The sequence below is a fragment of the Carcharhinus amblyrhynchos genome, chromosome 3, assembly GCF_965287045.1.
Source record: "Carcharhinus amblyrhynchos chromosome 3, sCarAmb.v2.hapA, whole genome shotgun sequence".
Lineage (NCBI taxonomy): Eukaryota > Metazoa > Chordata > Chondrichthyes > Carcharhiniformes > Carcharhinidae > Carcharhinus > Carcharhinus amblyrhynchos.
Genome location: NC_137326.1, coordinates 71,060,912 through 71,085,543, shown reverse-complemented (window position 1 = coordinate 71,085,543; position 24,632 = coordinate 71,060,912). Strand labels below are relative to the sequence as shown.

The following is a 24,632-nucleotide window of genomic DNA, read 5'->3' as shown; positions in this document are numbered from 1 at the left end:
CATACAGCTTTCAGATTGATTACCCCTTCAGTATATTGTTCAACACCTATATCCTGTTTTTCTAAAAATCCAATGTTCTATTCCATTCTATTTTCTATCCTGGGTCCCATGGTTTCTGTGTAAAAACATTTTGGGGGCCTTGTTTGATGTTTTCTAAAATAGTCTGATCTATTTTGTTGGTAATCTCAGTGGTTGCAGAGGTTTCTTAAGCAACTTCTGTCCCTACTGGTGGCTCCTTATTAATAAGTCACATCAGTATGTAATTCAGACAATTCTTTATAATGGTTTATGCTACTTGACATTGGCTTGTAGATACTATGTATCTATGTTTCAGCCACTGAACCTCTGAAAGCATTCTAGGATATACGCCACATGACTGAGAAATTTATAAGTTTATAATGTGAACCTGTGAAACACTAGAATACAGAATGTTGATTCTGCAGATTTTTATTTGCACTACAATAGATGTAAGGGCAGTTACTATTTTTCTAGCTCTACTTATGTAATTATTAATTATTTGGTTTTGTAACTCTGTAATCACTTGTATTTTAAAATGTTTCATTTTTGTATCAATATATTTTGCTTTTATGTTAGTCCCTTTTTGCAACCTTAATAGCTGTTACAGCTTTTTAAACATTTTTAGTACTTTTTCCAGTATTCCTCCTCCCCTATTTTTGTTTTGTATATTTTTCCTCCTTGCATTTGAATTATTCTATACATAGTAGTAAAAATAATCAACTTCAGTCACAATATATTAAAGCATTTAATTGTACATGAGTTGCTTTTTAAATGTTCTGAGAGATTCAATAAATGTGAGTGTGTTTAGAGTTCATTCGTGATGGCTTGTTTTCCTTGCAGATTTTCCCTGGTAGGATATTACAGTTTTAGAAATTACATTTTTCTTCAGTGCATCTTATTCCATTTCTTTCCATTCATTCTTGAATACTTTCTGAAATCGTATACTCACATCTGTGCTAATACCAGTTGCCAGATGATGTCAAAGAAACAATACTGCCATATGTTTGCAGAGGTTCCATTACCTTGGATGCTATCTTGTAAGAATCAAGTCTAGATGTGAGCACTCATGGGCATACTCATAACATACTGTGTTAAGCAGTCATATGTTGCTTTTCTCTTTGCACACTTCTAACGGGAAACAAACTAGGAGCAGGAGTAGACCACTATGTCCTTCAAGCCTGCACTACCATTCAATGAGGTCATGGCGGATCTAATTGTAACCTCAACCCTAGGTAGTGGCCTACTCCCGCTATCCATTCACCCTTTTGTTAATCATGAATTTATCTGGCTCAGCCTTAAAAATAGTCAAAGACTCTTCCACTGCCTTTTAAGGAAGAGTTGCAGAGGCCCACAACTCTGAGGAAAATTCTCCGCCTTAAACGAGCAACCCGTTATTTTTAAATGGTGACCCCCTAGTTTCAAATTCTGTGAAAAGGGGAAACATCTCCATATCCACCGCGTCAATAACCATCAGGATCTTAAAGGTTTCAATCAAGTTGTCTCTTACTCTTCCAAATTCTGGTGGATAAATGCCTAATCGCTCCAAACTTTCCTTATAAAACAACCTGCCTATTCCTGGTATTAGTCTTCTCTGAACTACTTTTAGTGCTTTTACATTATTCCTTAAATAAGGAAACCGATACAGGCGACGTGGTGGCACAGTGGTTAGCACTGCTTCCTCACGGTGCTAGGACCTGGGTTCAATTCCAGCCTTGGGTGAGTTGTGTGGAGTTTGCACATTCTCCCATGTCTGCAGAGGCTTCTTCCGAGTGCTCTGCTTTCTTTCCACAGTCCAAATATGTGCAGTTTTCGTGGATTGGCCATGCTAAATTGTCCCTAGAATTCCAAGATGTGTAGGTTAGGGGGTTTAGTGGAGTAAATATGTGGGAGTACAGGGATAGAGAGTCAGTGCAAGCTCAATGGACTGACTGGCCCCCTTCTGCACAGTAGGATTGTATGATTTTAATACTGTGCACAGTGTTCTAGATGTAGTCTCACCATTGCCCTGTACAATTGAAACACAACATTTCTGCTTTTGTAATCCATTTCCTTCACAAATTGTAATATTGTGTTAGCTTTCCTAATTACTTGCTGTACTTTTATGCCAGCCTTTTGTGCAAGGACACCCTATTCCTCTGAACCCTCTCACTATTAAGTTAATAAGCTTTTTCATTCTTCCTGCCAAAATAGACAATTCCACGTTTACCCATAAATTCCATTTGCCAGATTTGTGTCCACTCAACCTATGTCCTTTTGTCACCTTGAATCATCTTCACAATTTACTTTATCTATCTTTGTGTCATCAGCAAACCAGTCTCTTCATTTATGTCATTTATAAGTTTAGGCCATCGCGTGAAAAGTTCTGAGCATTATTGCTGGCGAATGAGTTAGCAACACTTGTAATCTCCATTTATACTGAACCTGAGAGAAGGTTGAGAGATGATTTAATAGATACAAAATCATGAGGGGTTTGAACGTGATATATAGGGTAAACTGTTCCCATTTGGAATGGATCAAGAACTAGAGGACACACATTTAAAAAAATTGGCAAAATATGTTATGGCAAAGTGAAGGAAAACTTTGAGGGGTTGAGCTCTGGAATGCGCTACCTGAGAGTGTGGTGAAGACAGGTTTAATTGAAGCATTTGGAGGACAGTAGATTATTATCTGAAAAACAAAGATATGCACAGTAATGGGGAAAAGACTGGGAGCAGCACTAAGTAATTGCTGCTTTGGAGACCTGCGTAGATACGAGCTTTTTGTGCTGCAAAGATTCTTTGAACTCTTGCTGGACTGAGGGACTTGCACTAGTCTCAACCCCCTCCTGAGACTTTTGAACTGTGTACAAAGTCCAATTTCAATAATTTTTGGCAAAGTGCTATTGCCTCAGGAGTCAAGGAATTGTCTCTGTCCTCCTCCCATATCTGTCTCCTCCTGAAGAAATTGACATGCTGAGGTTGGGTTCAGTGAGCACATTGGCTCATTGTTACCTTGCTTTCTGGCTACTCCCCTCTATCTATTTATAAAGTGACTGGACATTCCACTGTTGGTCCTTTCTCAATTGAATCCCCATGTACTTCCAAATGTTCAGGAGAGGATAATCACCTGTCTAATTTTCACAATGCTTCCAATATCTTGGCTGTAATCAGGATAAATTATGGATTGTAGAAATTCAGATTCCATAGTCTGGAAGGGAGGTGGTCAGAGGGACCTAATTGAATTCTCTAAAATGTCTAATAATTTATATACAGTTGTAAACCAAGATCCAACTTTATAAATGGAAGTTTTGCAAAATCGATTTGAAACCAAGAATATCTTTCCTCTGATAAATGTTTGAACAATTTGCTAAACTCTGTAATAAGTAATTAGGGTTGTTCAAGATGCATTTGGACAAAGAATTGATCTACTGGAGGAACAAGCTTCATGAGTCCAATTACAGTTCTTATCACAGAATTGTATAGCATAGACAGTGACCATTTGGCCCATTGTGCCTGTGCCAGCTCTTTCAAAGAGTTGTTGAGTTAGTATGACTCCTTTATTCTTTCCCAGAGCCTGACAAAGGTCATCTTTTCAATTATATATCCAATTCTCTTTTGAAAGTTCTAGCCTAGGCAAGTATCAGGAGCTATGTGTGAAGGTACTAAACCTGGTCACTGCAGCTCCAGTGAAATTACAACCAAGGAGAAGCATCCAGCTCTGTGTGCACTTAAGGGCAGTAAAAAGTCTGACAACACCAGGTTTTAGTCCAACCTATTTATTTGATAATATACTCACAAGCTTTCGAGGGGACTGCCTCTTCGTCAGGTGAATGGAGAGAACTCCCCATTCACCTGACGAAGAGGCAGTCCCCTCGAAAGCTTGTGAGTATATTATCAAATAAATAGGTTGGACTAAAACCTGGTGTTGTCAGACTTTTTACTGTGTTTACGCCAGTCCAACGCCGGCATACCCACATCATGCACTTAAGGGTGCAGTAAACATCCATAACTGCGCTCCAGGCCTCAGCTGGCCTGTGGCTAAAGTCACAGGAGGTCTCAACCTTGCTGCACTTTGGTGTTACTGAATCTGTTCCAGTCTTAATATAGTAGAATCTGCTTGATGTTTCCACGGGTCGCAATGGCATTTGTAGTCTGATTATTTCTGTCCATGCCTCATATACTGCAATTCAATCACAGCACAGAACAACACTACTTGGATTGTCCACTTATGCCTGGTGCAAATTTTTCAACTGTTGTCACCTCACCTTGCCTTCCCCCGCACCTTCAACACATTACCTTCTCAAATATCCAATTCCCATTGAAATAATTTGTTGGGATTTTTATATTATGTCCATATGTGTGCTTGTAGCAAAACTTCTCTAGAGAGAAGTTTATTTATTTTGGCAGTAATCACAAAATATAAACTTGTATTCTAATTGTAATCCCAGATTACGTTTAGAATTCCTACTATGAATAAGGAGGCCAGAGGCCATTTGGCCCATTGAGTCTTAACTAACTCTCCATCAGAACATCCCAACCAGGCCCTATTCCTGTTGCCCCATTAATCCCCCTAACCTACACATCTTGGGACACTAAGGAACAACTTAGCATAGCCAGTCCACCTAACCTGCACATCTTTGGACTTGTAACCATTATTCCTCTATACGTCCACCATATAAATTTGAACACGTTTTGACTGCATTGTTCAATCAAAAGATTTAATCTGCGTAAGTGAAATAGTAGGCGAGGCTCCATCTTCCCTGTCCAATTAATGTAAAAGATCCCATGGCACTATTTCAAAGAAATAGGGTACTTCTCCCAGCAATTTATCCTTTAACCAGCATCACTAAAGCAGAATGCCTGATCATTTATCTCATTGCTGTTTGTGAAACCTTGCTATGAACAATTTGGCTCACAAAAGTATTTTGTTTATAATGTTGAAACTCTTTGGGACATTTCAAAATTGTGAAAGGCAGGATACAAAATAAAAGTTTATATTGCCAAAGGATGTCAGAAGATTGAGATTTCCTTCAGGAATTCAGCAGTCATGAAATAAATTTGCCTGAACATCAGTGCAGAATTTAACACATATCTGAGGGAAGTGCTGCAATGCCTGAGGTGTTTCTTATGGTCATTTTTTTTTATTCATGAGACACTGGTGTCATTGGCCAGCATTATTGCCCATCCCTGGTTGCCTGAGGCTAGTTGAGAATCAACCACATTGCTATGACTCTAGAATCACATGTAGGCCAGAGCAGGTAACAACAGCAGATTTCCTTTCCTAAAGGACATGAACCAGATGGGTTTTCCAATAATCGATAATGGTTTTGTGGTCAGATTATAAATTCCAGATTTTTCTTTAATTTAAATTCCACTACCTGCTATGGTGAGATTCGAATGCAGGTCCCTGCTAAGTTTCTGGATTAATAGCTAGCAAAAATACCATTAGGCCATCACCTCCCCTGTTAAATCAACCTTCATCCACGTATTAAAGTAAAAAATCTCATGCCCGTGACTGAGGCGAAGCAGACAATTCTTTCCAGTGTCATAGAACATAGAACGTTACAGCGCAGAACAGGCCCTTCGGCCCTCGATGTTGCGCCGACCAATTAAGAAAAAAGCAATGACCCTCTAACCTAAACCATTCCCTTTCCATCCATAAACCTATCCATGGACCTCTTAAACGCCCCCAAACTTGGCGCATCTACAACTGCAGCAGGCAGGGCATTCCATACCCTTACCACCCTCTGGGTAAAGAACCTACCTCTGACATCCGTGCTATAACTACCACCCCTTAATTTAAAGCTATGCCCCCTCGTGCTAGCATTCTCCATCCAAGGATAAAGGCTATCACTGTCCACCCTATCTAAACCTCTAATCATCTTGTACGTTTCAATAAGGTCTCCTCTTAGCCGCCTTCTTTCTAACGAAAACAACCTCAAATCCCTCAGCCTCTCCTCATAGGACCTTCCCTCCATACCAGGCAACATCCTGGTAAACCTCCTCTGCACCCTCTCCAATGCCTCCACATCTTTCTTATAATGTGGGGACCAGAACTGTACACAATACTCCAAGTGCAGCCGCACCAGAGTTTTGTACAGTTGCAACATGACGTTGTGGCTCCTAAATTCAATCCCCCTACCAATAAACATCAAGACACCGTATGCCTTCCTAACAACCTTATCGACTTGATTTCCAACTTTCAGGGATCTATGCACATGTACACTAGATCCCTCTGTTCGTCAACACTATTCAGAGTCCTACCGTTAGCCCTATACTCTACACATTTGTTATTCCTGCCAAAGTGAATTACCTCACACTTTTCCGCATTAAACTCCATTTGCCACCTCTCGGCCCAGCTCTGCAACTTGTCCAAGTCTCTCTGTAAACTATGACACCCCTCTTCACTATCTACCACTCCTCCGACTTTGGTGTCATCAGCAAATTTACTAATCCATCCTTCTTTACGAATATTGATTGGAGTTGCTATAGTTCTAGCTCGCTAGAGGGGTCAGTGTTTGTACAAAGCGTGCAGGAAGGTTTTTTGTCTCAGTATGTAGACAGGCCAACTAGAGGTGAGGCTATATTGGATTTGGTGCTGGGAAATGAGCCAGACCAGGTGCTAGACTTGGAAGTTGGTGTGCATTTTGGTGATAGTGACCACAATTCGGTTACGTTCACCTTAGTGATGGGAAGAGATAGGCGTGAACCTCGGGTCAGCAATTTTAGCTGGGGTAAGGGCGATTATGAGGCTATCAGGAGTGAATTAGGAAGCATGGATTGGATTAGGGGATTACAGGGACTGGGAACATCTGAAATGTGGAATTTTTTCAAGGAGCAGCTACTGCGAGTCCTTGATAGGTATGTCCCTGTCAGGCATGGTGGATTTGGTAGATCTAGGGAACCGTGGTGCACTAAAAGAGTTGAGTCGATGGTTAAAAAGAAAAAGGAGGCTTATGTTCGGATGAGATTGGAGGGCTCAGATAGTGCACTAGAAAGCTTTAGATTGGCTAGGAGGGAGTTGAAGAGTGAGTTGAGAAGGGCTAAAAGAGGACATGAGAAGACTTTGGCTGATAGGATTAAGGAGAATCCTAAGGCGTTCTATAAGTATGTCAAGAACAGAAGGTTGGTCAGGGCAAGATTAGGGCCAGTTACAGACAGCAGGGGGAAGTTGTGTGTGGAACCGGAGGAGATTGGAGAAGTATTGAACCAATATTTCTCTTCGGTGTTCACGCAGGGGGACATGAATATAGCTGAGGAGGACATTGGGTTGCAGGGGTGTAAAATAGACAGTATTACGGTTGATAAAGAGGATGTGCTGGAAATTCTTGAGGGGCTGAAAATAGATAAGTCCCCTGGTCCGGATGGGATCTACCCTAGGATTCTCTGGGAGGCTAGAGAGGTGATTGCAGAGCCTCTGGCTCAGATCTTCAGGTCGTCATTGGTCTCTGGTGTAGTCCCGGAGGATTGGAGGATAGCGAATGTTGTCCCATTGTTTAAGAAGGGGAACAGAGACTTTGCCGGGAATTATAGACCGGTGAGTCTTACTTCTGTTGTGGGCAAGGTTTTAGAAAAAATTATTAGGGATAGGATTTATAGTTATTTGGAGTGTAATGAATTGATTAGAAATAGTCAGCATGGTTTTGTAGCAGGTAGGTCGTGCCTTACTAACCTTATTGAGTTTTTTGAGAAGGTGACCAAAGAGGTGGATGGGGGTAAGGCAGTTGACGTGGTATACATGGATTTTAGTAAGGCGTTCGATAAGGTTCACCATGGTAGGCTTCTGCAGAAAATGCAGATGTATGGGATTGTGGGTAATCTGGGAAGTTGGATCAGGAATTGGCTATCAGATAGGAGACAGAGGGTGGTGGTGGATGGTAAATATTCATCATGGAGTGCAGTTACGAGTGGTGTGCCTCAGGGATCTGTTTTGGGGCCACTGTTGTTTGTAATTTTTATTAATGATCTGGATGAGGGTATAGTTGGGTGGATTAGTAAATTTGCTGATGACACCAAAGTTGGAGGTGTGGTAGATTCTGAGGAAGGGTGTCATAGTCTGCAGGGAGACTTAGATAGGTTGCAGAGCTGGGCCGAGAGGTGGCGGATGGAATTTAATGCGGAGAAGTGTGAGGTAATTCACTTTGGTAGGAGCAACAGATGTGTCGAGTATAGGGCTAACGGGAGGACTTTGAATAGTGTGGATGAACAGAGGGATCTAGGTGTGTGTGTACATAGATCCCTGAAAGTTGGGAATCAAGTAGATAAGGTTGTCAAGAAGGCGTACGGTGTCTTGGCGTTTATTGGTAGGGGGATTGAATTTAGGAGTCGCAGTGTAATGTTGCAACTGTACACTACTCTAGTGCGGCCGCACTTGGAGTACTGTGTGCAGTTCTGGTCCCCGCATTACAAGAAGGATGTGGAGGCGTTGGAGAGGGTGCAGAGGAGGTTTACTAGGATGTTGCCTGGTATGGTGGGGAGGTCCTATGAGGAGAGACTGAGGGATCTAGGGTTGTTTTCGTTGGGAAGAAGGCGGCTAAGAGGGGATCTTATTGAAACATATAAGATGATTAGAGGTTTAGATAGGGTGGATAGTGATAGCCTTTTTCCTCGGATGGAGAAAGCTAGCACGAGGGGGCATGACTTTAAATTAAGGGGGGGTAGCTACAGGACGGATGTCAGGGGTAGGTTCTTTACCCAGCGGGTGGTGAGGGATTGGAATGCCCTGCCTGCTGCAGTTGTAGATGCGTCTAGTTTGGGGGCGTTTAAGAGATCTCTGGATAGGTTTATGGACGAAAAGGGATTGGTATAGGCTAGTGGGTCATTGTTTTTGTAACTGGTCGGCGCAACATCGTGGGCCGAAGGGCCTGTTCTGCGCTGTAATGTTCTATGTTCTATGTTCTATGTTCTATACCCTCATGCAGATCATTTATAAAAATTACAAACAGCAGTGGCCCCAAAACAGATCCCTGAGGCACAGCACTTGTAACCGAACTCCATGACGAATACTTTCCATGAACCGCCACCCTCTGTCTTCTATCTGCTAGCCAATTCCTGATCCAATTAACTAAATCACCCTCAATGCCATACATCTGCATTTTCTGCAGAAGCCTTCCATGGGGAACCTTATCAAACGCCTTACTAAAGTCCATATATACCACGTCAACTGCCTTACCCCCATCCACCTCTTTGGTCACTTTTTCAAAAAACTCAATAAGGTTAGTAAGGCACGACCTACCCTTCACAAAACCATGCTGACTATCTCCAATCAATTCATTACTTTCTAAATAACTATAAATCCTATCCCTAATAATTTTTTCTAATACTTTGCCCACAAGAGAAGTAAGACTCACTGGTCTATAATTACCGGGAAAGTCTCTATTCCCCTTCTTAAACAATGGGACAACATTCGCTATCCTCCAGTCTTCTGGCACTATACCTGTGACCAACGACGATCTGAAGATCAGAGCCAGAGGCTCTGCAATCGCCTCTCTTGCCTCCCAGAGAATCCTAGGGTAAATCCCATCCGGCCCAGAGGAGTTATCTATTTTCAATCCCTCAAGAATATCTAGCACATCCTCTTTATCTACTTCAATACTATCCAGTTTACAACCCTGTAACCCAGTGTTCTCTACAACTACATTTACGTCTCCCTGCGTGAATACCGAAGAGAAATATTTGTTCAGTGCTTCTCCAATCTCTTCCGGCTCCACACAACTTCCCACTGCTGTCTCTGACTGGCCGTAATCTTGCCCTAACCAATCTTCTATTCTTAACATATCTAAAGAAAGCTTTAGGATTGTCATGGCTGACAATTATCCATCATCCATTACCAAAATATAACGTGTCAATTCGTCATTTATGTCATTGTTTATGGGAGCTTGCTGTATACAACTTGGCTGCCATGTTGCCTAAAAATTGAGATTACACAACAAAGAAGCAGTTTATTGACTGCAAAGGATGTGATTATGGCTAAATTAATACACGTTCATAAATTCAGCTTTATAGCTAAACTGAAGTACAGAGGCCAATGACTCATGGTGTTTTCCACAATGTTTCTGTTCCTTTTGTCTTTCTCTAGATAAAGATGAGATCTTTGCAGATGTTACTTCGCGACTTTGGTTTACCTACAGGAAGAATTTCTCTCCCATTGGTAGGTGTTTATTATCTGTCTTTCACAGCTGAAATTCATTGGATTGTAATATAGTCGTGCACCCACTTCCTGTAAGAAGTGTTCTGATGTGAGCAGTGTGCTGCATGGTTCAGAGTGAATGTCACTAAAATAAGAAAAAAAACAGGCGATATTTGACAATAACTTAGGTTTTGGACCAGACTCATTCTTAGAGCAAAGAATAATATAGATGCTAGCCTGTTGTTCACTCTAATAATCAGGTCATAGAATCGTGCAATGCAGAAGAGGCCATTTGGCCCATGGAGCTTGCATCAGCAACAATCCCACCCAGTCCTATCTTTGTGATTTCATATTTACCCTACTAATCCCCCTGACACTAGGAGCAATTTAGCATGGCCAATCCAATTAATTTTCTCAGTTCTAATGAAAGGTCACAGACCTGAAACATTGGCTCTGACTCTGTTAGATCTGGCAGCATCTGTGGAGAGGCTGAGTATTTCCAGCATTTTAGGAAGATTTGAGTGGGAGTAGGCCATTCAGCTCATCGAACCTGTTCCGCTATTCAGTATAATCGTGGGTGATATCCACTTCAATGCTTCCCCACCCCCCCCCCCACTAACTCCCTATCCCTTTACGTCATTGGCATTTAGTACTGTCTACTGTGAAAGTGTTCCATGACTGAACTTCCATGGCCTTTTTGGGTAGAGAATTCCAAAGATTCACAACTGAGTAAAATAAATCTCTCCAGTTTTTACTTTAGATAAGAGATCCTTCACAGTGACATGGTAACTTTTTTTGAGTGCTTGATTAATCCTGATTGTCATTTTTGTACATTTGCATTCACAGTTCATAACTTGGGTGAAGGAATAGAGTACTGTATATCAAAGTTTGCCGTGTTAAGGAAAATGCCATGTGACTAAGTCACACAGTAAATCATGTAGGTGAAAGCTGAGAGTTGCAAAGGAACGTTGAAAGATGAACGTAGAAGACACCATAATCTTAAAATTTGGTCTAAATTATTCAGGGGTTATGACACAAAAGTGTATTTTCACACAAGTGGTGGAAATCTGAGAGCCTCCACTCCAAACCAAATTTGTTGAGGCTACAGGTTATCTGAAAATGTCAAAACTGAGATTTGTAGATTTTTGTTAGGAAGAATGTCAAGGATTATAGAACCATAGAGAGAGACTGGAGTTAAGATTTAGATCAGCCATGATCAAGTTGAATCATGGAGGGGTAGAATGGTAGTCCTGTTCTAGTGTTTCACAAACAAACCATTTGGCCCAACAAATCTGTTTGTGCACCACATGAGCCTACTTCTGTTGTATTCCTTTCACCCTCCTGTGCTAATCTCCTCCCCTTAAATGAACGAATGCTCCTTTGGTGCTACTCACCACTCAATGGCTAAAAGATGTTTGTCCTGAATTTCTCATTTGGATTGCTTAGTGATCATATAGTTATGGCACCCATGTATAGTCTCCCTCAGAAATGGAACCATCTCTCTCTACCACTCCGTCATCTTTAAAGCTCTCTCTCTGGTCACCTCTCTGCCTTATTTCTCCTAGAGAAAGGAATCTTACTCTCTGGGTAGAAACTTGGAGGCAATGCAAGATTCTCCACTGCCTCTTTTCAGGAAGGTTGACAGGTGAGCAACAGGCCCAGGATCAGAGAATCAGGAGGCCAGCAACTCGCCTGTAGGTCGCTGGTACCAGCCAGAAGTGAGAGAACTTGAATTAGAAAGAAAAGAGCATAATTTGAAAGGGTGAAGTTAGAGAGAAGAGATAAGGGATGAGGAGAGATAAAGTATTGGAAAGACAAATGGAACAAACTATTCAAAGGTACATTCTCTAGAAAAAAAGGAGGCAGTGAGGTGACCAGAGAGAGAGCTTTAAAAACTGAGTGGTTTAATAGGGTAGAGACAGAAGATGGTTCCATCTGTGAAGGAGATCAAATGTGGAGGCCATAACTATATGATAATCACTAAGCAATCCAATGAGGAAATCAGGAGAAACTCTTTAGCCGTTGGTAGTGTAAGAAAGGTTGACCTATTGAAAATCTTTTGTTTGATTTGGCAAAGAATGCTCACTTGATGAGGGATTAGAAAGTATGTTATTTGTGAAAATTGACACAAATCTGAATTGGCCTAAACAATAGTGGACAGAGTGTTTTCAGTGGGAAATCTTTGAAGGTGTATTAATTTGGAAATTGCGAGAGAGAAGGAAATGGTGTTTGATGGGTGGTATAGAATTTTAAAGGTTAAATAAGACTTTGAGAGCCTTAGGGAAATGATTCTGGTGGAAGAATTTAAAAATAGCATCCCTGTGGGATTAAAGTTCATAGAGAAAAAGAAGCTTCAGTAGTCATAGATATTTATGAATTGACGCCCAACCATTATTACCAACTTTTACAGAATGCACCATAGAAAGCATTCCTTCTGGTTGTATCAGAGTTTGGTATGGCTCCTGCTCTGCTCAAGACCGCAAGGACCCACAAAAGGTTGTGAATGTAGTCCAATCCATCGTGAACCAGCCTCCCATCCATTGACTTTCTCTACACTTCCCGCTGCCTTGGCAAACCAGCAAGCGTAATTATAGGATGCCATGCACCCCAGGCATTCTGTTCCTTCAGGAAAAAGATACAAAAGTCTGGGATCACGTACCAACCGACTTAAGAACAGCTTTTTTCCTGCTGCTGTCAGACTTTTGAATGGATTTACCTTGCATTAAACTGATCTTTCTCTACACTCTAGCTTTGACTGTAATGCTACGTTCTGCACTCTCTCGTTTACTTTTCTAAAAATGTTTTGTCTGTATAGCACACAAGAAACAATACTTTTCACTATGATGTGACAATAAATCAAAAAATATTAGTAACAGCCCCCCAATTTGAGAAATCCCAAAAAAGTAGGAGCAAAATGAAGTTTTATACTGTAAATAAATCTGACTGAGTAAAGACACAGCCACTCCTCAGGTTAGTAAAAGTGAAATTCCAAAGGACAGTTTAGTTCATAGAATCTCTATGGTGCAGTGAGAGGCCATTCGGCCCATTGAGTCTGCACTGACAACAATCTTACCCAGGCCCTTTCCCCTTAACTCCACATATTTACCCTGCTAATCCTTCTAACTGAAGCAGGAGGCAGTTTAGTATGGCTAATGCACCTAATCCACACATCTTTTGGACTGTAAGAGGAAACCCACATAGACACAGGAAGAACATGCAAACTCCACACGGACAGTGACCCAAATCGGGAACTGAACCCAGGTTCCTGGCGCTGTTTGAGGGGTCTGAAAAGATAGGCAATGGAAAGCTAGTGGCATTTGCTACCAAATAAACCTGTTGGACTTTAACCTGGTGTTGAGAGACTTCTTACTGTCTTTACCCCAGTCCAACGCTAGCATCTCCACTTCGAGCCAGAGTTGAAGCAGATAAACAAGCCCATTGTATTTATACAGTCAAACTGGTGTTGCTCCAGTAGGTAAAGTTCAGAGCAGGTAGGGTAGTATTTTCCCCCCATGTTCACTGATGAAGTGACTCAGGAGAAGTTTCCTGTTTGAGACATATGTACATGATACCTATCTAATGAAGCAGACAAGTCAATTGTCATTCTTTGAGATACAAGAACAATACAGTAACTGATGTTGGCAGGTGATGTACAGTTTCCCTTCAAGTAGTTTGCTGATTGTGTTGATATTGATGGAAATTATTTATCTGTTCCCTTATATAGAGCTGATTTGAAATGCGACTTGGTCACTAGTCCTGTTACTGTTACTATTTCTAGATTGACTGTTGGAAGACTATTTGCAAGGAAATGAGTTGCAAAGATTTTGGTGTTTCTAGTATTTATGGGAGAGCCAATTGAGGCTAAAGAAGAATGTTTAGTTTATTCCCACATTGTGTTGAGTAGATGAGGTGGATCCGGTTTCTGTAGAGAACAATTTAGAACATAGAACATTACAGCGCAGAACTTCGATGTTGCGTCGACCAGTGGAACCCTCTAACCTAAACTATTCCAATGTTATCCATATGCCTATCCACTGAACATTTGAACGCCTTTAAAGTTGGCGAGTCCACAACTGTTGCAGGCAGGGCATTCCACGCCCTTACTACCCTCTGAGTAAAGAACCTACCTCTGACATCTGTCCTATAATTATCACCCCTTAATTTAAAGCTATGTCCCCTCATGTTAGCCATCACCATCCAAGGAAAAAGGCTCTCACTGTCCCCCCATTTAATCCTCTAATCATCTTGTATGCCTCAATTAGGTCACCTCTTAACCTTCTCTCTAACGAAAATAACCTCAAGTCCCTCAGCCTTTCCTCATAAGACCTTCCCACCATACCAGGCAACATCCTGGTAAACCTCCTCTGCACCCTTTCTAATGCCTCCACATCCTTCTTACAATGCGGCGACCAGAACTGTACGCAATACTCCAAGTGCGGCCGCACCAGAGTTTTGTACAGTTGCAACATGACCTCACGGCCCTGAAATTCAATCCCTCTACCAGTAAAAGCGAACAACCTTATCGACCTGGTGCCAACTTTCAAGGATCCAAGCACATGTACCCCGAGATCTCTCCTGCTCGTCGACACTACTAAGAGTCCTTCCATTAGCCCTATATTCTGTACTCCTGTTACTCTTTCCAACGTGAATCACCTCACACATTTCCGCATTAAACTCCATTTACCACCTCTCAGCCCAGCCCAGCTTATCTATGTCCCTCTGCAAACTGTAACATCGATCCTCACTGTCGACAACTCCTCTGACTTTGTTGTAGTCAGCAAATTTACTAACCCATCCTTCTACACCCTCATCTCAGTCATTTATAAAAATGACAAACAGCAGTGGCCCCAAAACAGATCTGAGGTACACCACTTGTAACTGAACTCCAGGTTGAAAATTTCCCATCAACCACCACCCTCTGTTTTCTATCAGCTAGCCAATGCCTGATCCAAACTGCTAAATCACCCTCAATCCCATGCGTCTGCATTTTGTGCAGTAGCCTACCATGGGGAACCTTATCAAACGCTTTGCTAAAATCCATATACACCACGTCAACTGCCTTACCCCTATCCACCTCTTTGGTCACCTTTTCAAAAAACTCAATAAGGTTTGTGAGGCATGATCTACCCTTCACAAAACCATGTTGACTATCCCTAATCAATTTATTTCCCTCTAGATGATTATAAATCCTATCCCTTATAATTCTTTCCAAAACTTTGCCCACAACAGTAGTAAGGCTACCAAATAAACCTGTTGGACTTGGATTTGGATGTTTGCTTGACTGAAACCTTTTAAGGATTTCATTGGGGATTTTGGTGTTAGTTTTTGAGCCTCTAACAATTTTGAATTATATAGCTGATTATCCTTGGTTGAGGCACACCACAGTAAGAAGGCTCACAACACCAGGTTAAGTCCAACACATTTATTTGGTAGCAAAAGACACCAGCTTTCGAAGCGCTGCTTCTTCATCAGATGAGTGAGCGTTGTGTTCACAAATAGGGCATATAAAGACAAACTCAATTTACAAAATACTGGTTGCAATGCAAGTCTTTACAGGTTGTTGTTGTTTGTCCATCGTCGATGAGGACCTCAACACTATTAGTCATTTTGGAGGCTGGATGTGGTGTCTCTGAAGATGACTCATCAGGCCAATTTGGGCATGAAATGTCCTGGCATATGTTGGACAGACTTGTGTAGGCACTGTAGTTGTTGCGCTGGTAGCTCTGGACTTGCGTAGCTCGCGCTTAAGTTGTGCTTCAGCAATGCATCTTGCTTCGTAAGCTTGACAGCCTTTGTGGATGAGGCAGCGCCAGGTAGGGCGGTTTTGTCCCAGCGTTTCCCAGTGGCCATGTCTATGTCAAACGACTTCAGGGAGACCTTGAATGTATGTGTCTTTGTAATGTTTCTTCTGTCCTCCATGTGAGTGTCTTCCAGCAGAGAGTTCCCCAAAAAGGAACTGCTTGGGGGTGCACTCGTCTGGCATATGGATGATATGACCCACCCACTGGGTCAGCACTCATCAGCAGTGTGTGGACTGAGGGTAGACTTGCTGTAGAGAGATCTTCAGTGTCTGCTACTTTGTCTTGCCGTCGGATGCATAATATTCTGCGAAGACAAGTCATGTGGAAATGATTGCGCTGTCTTGCATGCCTTCGATACACAGTCCACGTTTCACAGGCATACAGGAGGGTAGTGAGTACCACGGCACTGTAGACCTTCAGTTTTGTTGCTGGGCTGATTCCTCGACATTCCCATATGGTGGAGCGCAGTCTACCAAAAGCAGAACTTGCCTTTGCTATTCTGCAGTTAACTTCTGCATCAATAGTCACTGCTTGGGAGAGGGTGCTACCAAGATAAGTGAGCTGGTCCACTGCCTGTAGTTTCTGCCCTTTGACTGTGATTATGGGTTCTGTGTATGGTGCACGAGGAGCAGACTGGTGCATGACTTGGTCATTTTAATATTGATGGTGAGTCCACAGTCGTCACATGCTGTGGAAAAATTTGTCCATACTGACTTGCATCTCTGGCTCTGAGCCAGTATACAGGTGCAGTCAGTCATCGGCAAACAGAAAGTCTCTCGGAACAGTCTCCTTCACTTTGGTAATAGCTTGAAGTCTCCTCAGGTTGATGAGCTTCCCATCCACTCTGTACTTGAGGCTGATTCCAGCAACACTGTCCTGGAAGGCATCATTTAGCATGGCAGTAAACGTCATGCTGAATAGTGTGGGTGCGAGCACACGGCCCTGTTTGACACCATTGGTGACTGGGATTGCCTCAGAGGATTCTCTGCCATCCAGTATTCTGGCTATCATGGAAAGGTGTACCATATGAATTTTGGGGGTGCCGCCAAACTTTGACATGATCCTCCACAGGCCTTGTCGGCTGACAGTGTCGAAGGCTTTCGTGAGGTCAAAAGATTGAGTAGAGCTTGCGATTCTGCTCCTGACACTTCTCCTGAAGTTAGTGCACAGCAAAAATTGTCAATACTCCCATGTCCTTTGCAGAATGAGTGACCAGACAGACAATTTAACAGGACTGTTGTGAGGGTTTTTCCTGCGATGGAGAGCAGCAAGATTCCTCGGTGGTTGTTGCATACTTGCCGATTGCCCTTCCTCTTGTAGAGGTGTACGATGGAAGTATCAAGTCCCTGAGGAATGTATCTTTGCTTCCAAAACAATTGGAACAACTCAGTGAGCCTCAGTAAGTACAGGACCAGTAGTGTTATAGATCTCTGCGGGTATGGCATCTGCCCCGGGACTTTGCCGCTGGATAGCTGGCTGAAAGCTTTAGTGACTTCAGCATGGTGGGTCATCCATGATGTTGTTGATATCAACCTGGGGAATCCTGTCTATTGCCTCATCGTTAATAGATGACAGTCAGTTGAGGATGGCTTCAAAGTGTTCAGCCCATTTCTGCAGGATCTGAGCTCTCTCCGTAATAAGAGTTGTACCATCTATACTCAGGAGGGGGAAACTCCCAGGAGATTGAGGTCCTTAGAGTGTTGAGGGCTTCATAGAACCGTTTCAAGTCATTTGTCAGCATATCCCTGTATTTCATCTGCCATGGCACTCAGCTAGGCATCCTGCAAACACTGGTAAAAGCATTTTTCTTGGCAGCTGATGGGTCGTTCTGACAGGCATGATGACGACAGTGCTTTTCAACAAGTAGAGCCTATATCTCCTCATCATTTTCATCAAAAAGTCATGCTGCTTGTGGGTAGAGGGCCTGAGCATCTTCAGTGCAGATGTATGGACAGCATCCCTGAAGCATTCCCAGTTGTTCTCAGCACTGCCTACGAGGTGTAGGTCAGCAAGCTTGATTTCTAAGTCTTCAGCCAGTGCTGAAGCTATGCTGGGGTTCTTTAGCTTGGCTGCACTGATTTTTTTCATAACCTTGCTTCCTTGTGGTCGCCTCTTGGGTCTGATGCGGAGCCTCATTTTGGAGACAATGAGCCTGTGATCTGTCCAGCAGTCAGCATCAGACATGGCCTTGGTTACTCTGACATCCTGCCTGTCTTTTCTCCTGACAATGACATAGTCGATAAGATGCCAATGCTTAGAGCGGGGGTATATCCAAGGAGGTCTTGTTATGGGTCCGTAGATGGAAGTTTGTGTTGGTGATAAGGTTGTGTGCTGCACAGGTCTTCATTAAGAGTGGGCTGTTACTGATACACTTGCCCACTCCATGCCTCCCAATGACTCCCTGCCAGATTGCAGAGTCACATTCTACTCTTGCATTGAAATCGCCAAGCAAGATCAGCTTGTCAGTACTGCTCACTGTTGATAGTAGGGCGTCTAGTTCTTCGTGAAACTTATCTTTCATCTTGTCCGGGTTGTTCATTGTGGGGGCATAGGCGCTGATCAGGGTGGCTTGATTTCTGTTCTGTAGCGGAAGCTGTAATGTCATAAGCTGGTCGTTCACACCCTTGGGTAGACTATCAAGTTTCCGAACAAGGTGACTCCTGACGGTCTGTCCGACTCCAGCATCGTAGCTGCCGCGACCGCTCCAGAAAAAAGTATATTCACCTTCAGTTTCAGTCAACTGACCTACGTTGGCAAGGCGAGTTTCACTCAGAAAGCTGCAAGTCAATGTTGTATCTTGCAAGCTGTCTAGCAGCTAAGGCTGTTCCTCTCTCTGGTCTGTCTGCTGTAGGGTTATCAAAAAGTGTGCGCACATTCCAAGTGCCAATGGTGAGTGGTGTTTTGCTTTGTTTATTTGACTGCAAGATGGGATCCCTGCCAGTCGTGGTAAACTGGCCAGGGTGTAGTGAAGCAGGCAGTGTTTAGGTCACCTTTTCTAGCCCCTTCCTCATTCTACGGAGCTGAGCAGTGCGTTCCTGAAGAGGACTGCTCAGTTGCCCACGTAGACGCCGAGTTATACTGCTGCTTCAGTCAGCAGAAACCGACCATTAGACCTGAGCCACCTGTGTGCAGGCCCATGACCACAGCTCCCAGTGTATCCACATCTGCTGCTTCAGCGGTTACCCATTGCCACAGGACTTAAGGTTGAACAGGACAATGATGATGATGGTGTCGAGACTAGTGCTTGATTTGGATTAAAGTGAGGGAGAGTTGCACTGCGTCAGCTTCTTATCTCTTCTCAATTCCCATCTGGATCCAGTGGCAAGACAAGAGTCGAGATGGCTGGAGATGGGACTAGGTGCTGTGGATGACAGGACATCTTCTGTGTCTTGTGGTAATCAAGTCTTAAAAGGTACACACAATGTGAGTGGAGAGAGGGTTTAGCACAGGTTAAAGAGACGTGTATTGTCTCCAGCCAGGATAGTTAGTGAGATTTTGCAAGCCTAGGTGAGTCGTGGGGGTTACAGATAGTGTGACATGAACCCAAGATCCTGGTTGAGGCCGTCCTCATGCAGAACTCTCCACTCTCATTGTCTGTACCATTAAGACTTGATTACCTGTAAAGATTCACATTCCAGTCATTATTTTGTAAATTGAGTTTGTGTCTTTATGTGCCCTGTTTATAAACTGAAATCCCACTTACCCGATGAAGAAGCAGCACTTTGAAAGCTAATGGCTTTTGCTACCAAATAAACCTGTTGGACTTAACCTGGTGTTGTGAGACTTCTTACTGAGTTTACCTCAGTCCATCTCCACGTCAGAGGCACAACTCGCCAGACCTTTGAGGAGCATTCCTCAGATGGTGTGCTTTGAAGCAGAGACTGAAAAGGCCATTGAATGTTATGTCAAAAATGGCTTATTTTTAAGGCTTTAAGTTTAAAGTTATTTTAGATGAAGTGAAGGCCTCCCCAGAGGCTGCCTGTAGTCCACCAAATTGTTCCTGTTACCTGAGAGAGAGAGATTCTGAGAATTGCCCGTGTTGATTTTCCCTTTAAGGGCAACACTGTAGTGTTAAGGGACACGTGCCTTGGGTGATCACTCCTGGGGATCCAGTCCTCCCTTGGCAGAAGACATGTAGAGGACTAAGGGCAGCTGTGCTGGGTGCTATCCTGCTGTACAGATTTTCTATTAATATGTTCCCCTTGTGTTTCTAATGAAGTCTGTGAAAAGGTACCATTACATCTGGCGATGAGGATAAAATTATCTCACAACCTGACACGTGTGAGTATCCCACTTTAAAATCGAAGTCTGAAGATAAGTAGTCACTCAAATGCTTCTCTTTGGGCAAATAGATCCATGTGAGATGTTGCCTAATCTTGATTAAAATCAGAAAAGATGGACAGTTCCAAGCTGTGGACAACGGAGAAAACACAGCAAGGCGCCTGGGTCAGAATTCACAAGAATGAGCAAGATGCAGAAATGTGCCTCTACTTGCATTGTAGACTAGGTGGTGAGGCAGTTTTGCAAGGGTCATTGAGGGACAGACATGGAATAAACCTGAGCTGGCTGGTACAGTCAAAAATTTAAAAAAAGAAAGTCAAGAGAAAATAACCCTGCAAAGCAAGAGCTGTGGCTTTTAAGTTTAAAATCAATAGAAGTTTATTTTTAAAAAATTGCATTTTTTTTAAAGAGAACACAAAGCTGTGCTTTAAATCAAAAGGGAATAATGTCCCACGGTGTCCTAAAAGTACTGCAAAAATCAAGGAACTGAAGCAAAAGGCGTTTGATAAGGTGCCTCATGAAAGGTTGCTACAGAAGGTTAGGGCGTACGGAGTTGGGGGAAAGGTGTTAGTGTGGATAGAGGATTGGCTGTCTAATAGGAAGCAAAGAGTTGGTATCAATGGGTGCTATCCTGGTTGGCAATTGGTGACTAGTGGAGTGCCACAGGGATCGGTGCTGGGGCCTCAACTGTTTACCATTTATATAGATGATCTGGAGGAGGGGGCTGAGTGTAGGGTAACAAAATTTGCTGATGACACGAAGATGAGTGGAAAAGCAAATTGCGTGGAAGGTATGGAAAGTCTGCAGAGAGATCTGGATGGGCTCAGCGAGTGGGCGAGGACCTGGCAGATGGAGTATAATGTTAGCAAGTGTGAGGTTATCCACTTTGGCAGGAACAATAGTAGGAGGGATTACTATTTAAAGGGTGAAAAACTGCAACATGCTACGGTGCAGAGGGACCTGGGGGTTCTTGTGTATGAGTCGCAAAAACCCAGTCTGCAGGTGATCAAGAAGGCGAATGGAATGTTGGCCTTTATAGCGAGGGGGTTAGAATATAAAAGTAGGGAGGTCTTGCTGCAACTGTACAGGGTACTGGTGAGGCCGCAGCTGGAGTACTGTGTGCAGTTTTGGTCACCGCACTTGTGGAAGGATATATTGGCCTTGGAGGGAGTGCAGAGGAGGTTCACTAGGCTAATACCGGAGATGAGGGGGTTGGCCTATGAAGACAGACTAAATAGACTGGGTCTGTACTCGTTGGAGTATAGAAGGATGAGGGGGATCTTATAGAGACACATAAGATAATGAAGGGGATGGATAGGGTAGAGATAGAGAGATTCTTCCCACTTAGAAAGGATAGCAGGACTAGAGGACACAGCCTCAAGATAAGGGAGGGGCAGTTTAGATCAGAGTTGAGGAGGAACTTCTTCACTCAAAGCGTGGCGAATCTCTGGAATTCTCTGCCCGTTGAAGTGGTGGAGGCTACCTCGCTAAATATATTTAAGTCACAGGTAGATACGTTTCTGATAGACAAGGGAATTAAGGGTTATGGGGAGAAAGCGGGAAAGTGGAACTGATCCACTTCAGAACAGCCATGATCTTTTTGAATGGTGGGGCAGGCTCGAAGGGCTCGATGGCCTACTCCTGCTCCTATTTCTTATGTTCTGACGTGCTCCCAATGTCAGAGCAGAGTCTGCAAGGGTCACAACACAGATGGACTTGAAGCAAGTAGAGAAGTCGTCAACCTGTTTTAAACAAAAGTTAACCAGCACTCTAGGTCTGATGGGGCCAGTGAAATTGACCAAAAATACCTGATGCAGCTAAGATGAAAGAAACAAACTGACTCTCAATGGCCAGAAAAGAAAAACTACAGAGACCACAAAAAGGGCTTTCCTTCACTAAAAGTTTAAGTTTTAAAAGTTCAAAAAAAACGGCTAGGTTCACACCAAACTTGAAAAGCTCAGGAAAGGCTCAGAAGGAAAGCCTGCAGCTGTTGACAGCTGAGAGAGAGGGTTGGGGGGGTGCGGGGGCAGGGAGGGAATGGTAGTTTTAAAGAGGTAATGTGTTTAAATTGGCAATGCACTTAATGAAGAAACCACAAGAAGAAACAAATAGCTACATACACAAAAATTAAAGACATCAGATAGAAGGCAACTCAAAAGGTCTGTAAGCAGAGGAATCCTCAAGGGAAAGACAAAGATGAACTTAGGAGGCTCAGTGGAAATATGATATTGTTCCAATCACAGACAGGATTGAAAGAAAAATTAGATTGGCAAATCCACATTCCAGGGTATAGAAGTTTCAGGTGTAATGGGAGGAGCATGTAAGCGAGGAGAGTGGCATTATATTATTGATTTTTTAAAAAACCCAGTAATGAGGGAGAATATCTTAAAGCTCTTCAAATTAGTCCGTGTGGTGGAGCTTAGAAATAAAAAAATGGCAATCACTTTGCTGGGATTATACCACAGGCCTCCCAACAGTCAGAGGGAGATAGAGGAATACATACATAGGCAAATCAGAGGTGAGAGTTATAGTAGTAGGAGAATTCAACTTTGCCGATACTAATTGCAATCACAAGTGTGTGAAAGGATTAGACAGAGTGGAATTTTAAAGTGCATCCAGGAGAGCTTTTTGTACCATTACATAGCCCTACTTGGGTTGGAGTGGTGCTATGCCTAATCCTAGTGAATGAAACCAGGCAAGTGGAAGTGTCAATGGATGAGCTTTTGGGGATAATGATGGATTTCAAAATTATGGAGAGAGATGAGGATAGTCCAGAAATCAAACATGGGGGAAGGCCAATTTCAAAATAATTGATCAGGATCTGGAAAACCTAGTCTGGGAGCAGCTACTTGCAGGTGAATCTAAATTTGCGAAGTGGGAGTGACGTGAAAATTGATGGTGTTGATAGCGAGGAAGATAGTCTGAGTCTACCTTCTGACATTGGTCAGATGGTAAGTTGTTCAGAGCAATGGCAGATGGAATTTAATCCCAGTCAGACGTTTACAGCATGGAAACAAGCCCTTCAGCCCAACTTGTCTATGTTGCCATTTTTTTAAACCCCTAAGCTGGTCCCAGTTGCTTACATTTGGCTCATATCCCTCTATATCCATCATACCCATGTAACTTTTTAAAAGACAAAATTGTACCTGCCTCTACTACTACCTCTGACAGCTTGATCCAGACACTCACCACCCGTTGTGGAAAAAATTACCCCTCTGGATCCTTTTGTATCTCTCTCCTTAAACCTATGTCCTCTAATTTTAGACTCCCCTGTCTTTGGGGAAATATATTGACTATCTAGCTGATCTATGCTCCTCATTATTTTATAGACCTCTAATATCACCCCTCAGCCTCCTACCCTCCAGAGGAAAAAGTCCTAGTCTATGCAACCTCTCCTTATAACTCAATCCATCAAGTCCCGGTAGCATCTTAGTAAATATTTTCTGCCCTCTTTCTTGTTTAATAATATCCTTTCTATAATAGTGACCAGACTGTACATAGTATTCCAAGTGTGGCCTTACCAATGTCTTGTACAACTTCAACAAGATGCCCCAACTCCTGCATTCAGTGTTCTGATCAATGAAACCAAGCATGCCGAATGTCGTCTTCACCATTCTGTCCATCTGTGACTCCACTTTCAAGGAGCTATGAACCTGTACCCCTAGATCTTTGTTCTGTAACTCTCCCCAATGCCCTACCGTTAACTGAGCAAGTCCTGCCCTGCTTTGATCGACCCTGCATCACCCACATTTATCTAAATTAAACTCCATCTGCCATTGATCAGCCTACTGGCCCAATTGATCAAGATCCTGTTACAATTGGAGATAACTTTCTTCACTGTCCACTATGCTACTAATCTTGGTGTCATCTGCAAACTTAACCATGCCTCCTATATTCTCATCCAAATCATTAATATGAAATGATAAATAACAGTGGACCCAGCTCTGATCCCTGAGGCACAACGCTGGTCATAGGTCTCCAGTTTGAAAAACATCCCTCTACAATCACTCTTTGGTTCTGTCATCAAACCAGTTTTGTATTCATTTAGCTACCCTCCCCTGGATTAGGTGAGATTTAACCTTATACAACAACTGGTAAGTATGATTATACATTTTGGGAAGTCTAATAAGGGCAGGATATACACAATGAATGGTAGGTCCCTAGGGAGTATTGAGGAACAAAGGACTCTTGGTGTACAAGTTCATAGATATCCAAAGGTGGCAGCACAGATAGAGAGGGTGGTGAAGAAAGCTAACAGAATGCTCGCTTTCATTAGCCAGAGCATAAAATATGGGAGCAGGGAATCTTCATGCAACTTTAAAAGACATTGGTTAGGCCCCAGATGGAGTATTGTGTGCAGTTCTGGTCACCACACCATAGGAAGGATGTGATTGCACTGGAGATTCACAGGGTGATACCTGGGAG

General features: G+C 42.9%; 2 protein-coding genes across 3 annotated transcripts in view; one reads left to right on the top strand and one right to left on the bottom strand.

The window, feature by feature from the left end:
* Positions 1-24,632, bottom strand: part of dtymk (deoxythymidylate kinase (thymidylate kinase)) — a 103,809-nt gene that overhangs the window by 10,825 nt on the left and 68,352 nt on the right. The window lies entirely within an intron of this gene.
* The window catches only part of atg4b (autophagy related 4B, cysteine peptidase), an 88,121-nt gene that overhangs the window by 29,922 nt on the left and 33,567 nt on the right, over positions 1-24,632 (top strand). For both annotated transcript variants that reach the window (XM_080185165.1, XM_080185157.1), the window contains exon 3: positions 10,075-10,146. In XM_080185165.1, the coding sequence (XP_080041291.1) occupies positions 10,075-10,146 (72 nt within the window). The remainder of the gene's footprint in view (positions 1-10,074; positions 10,147-24,632) is intronic.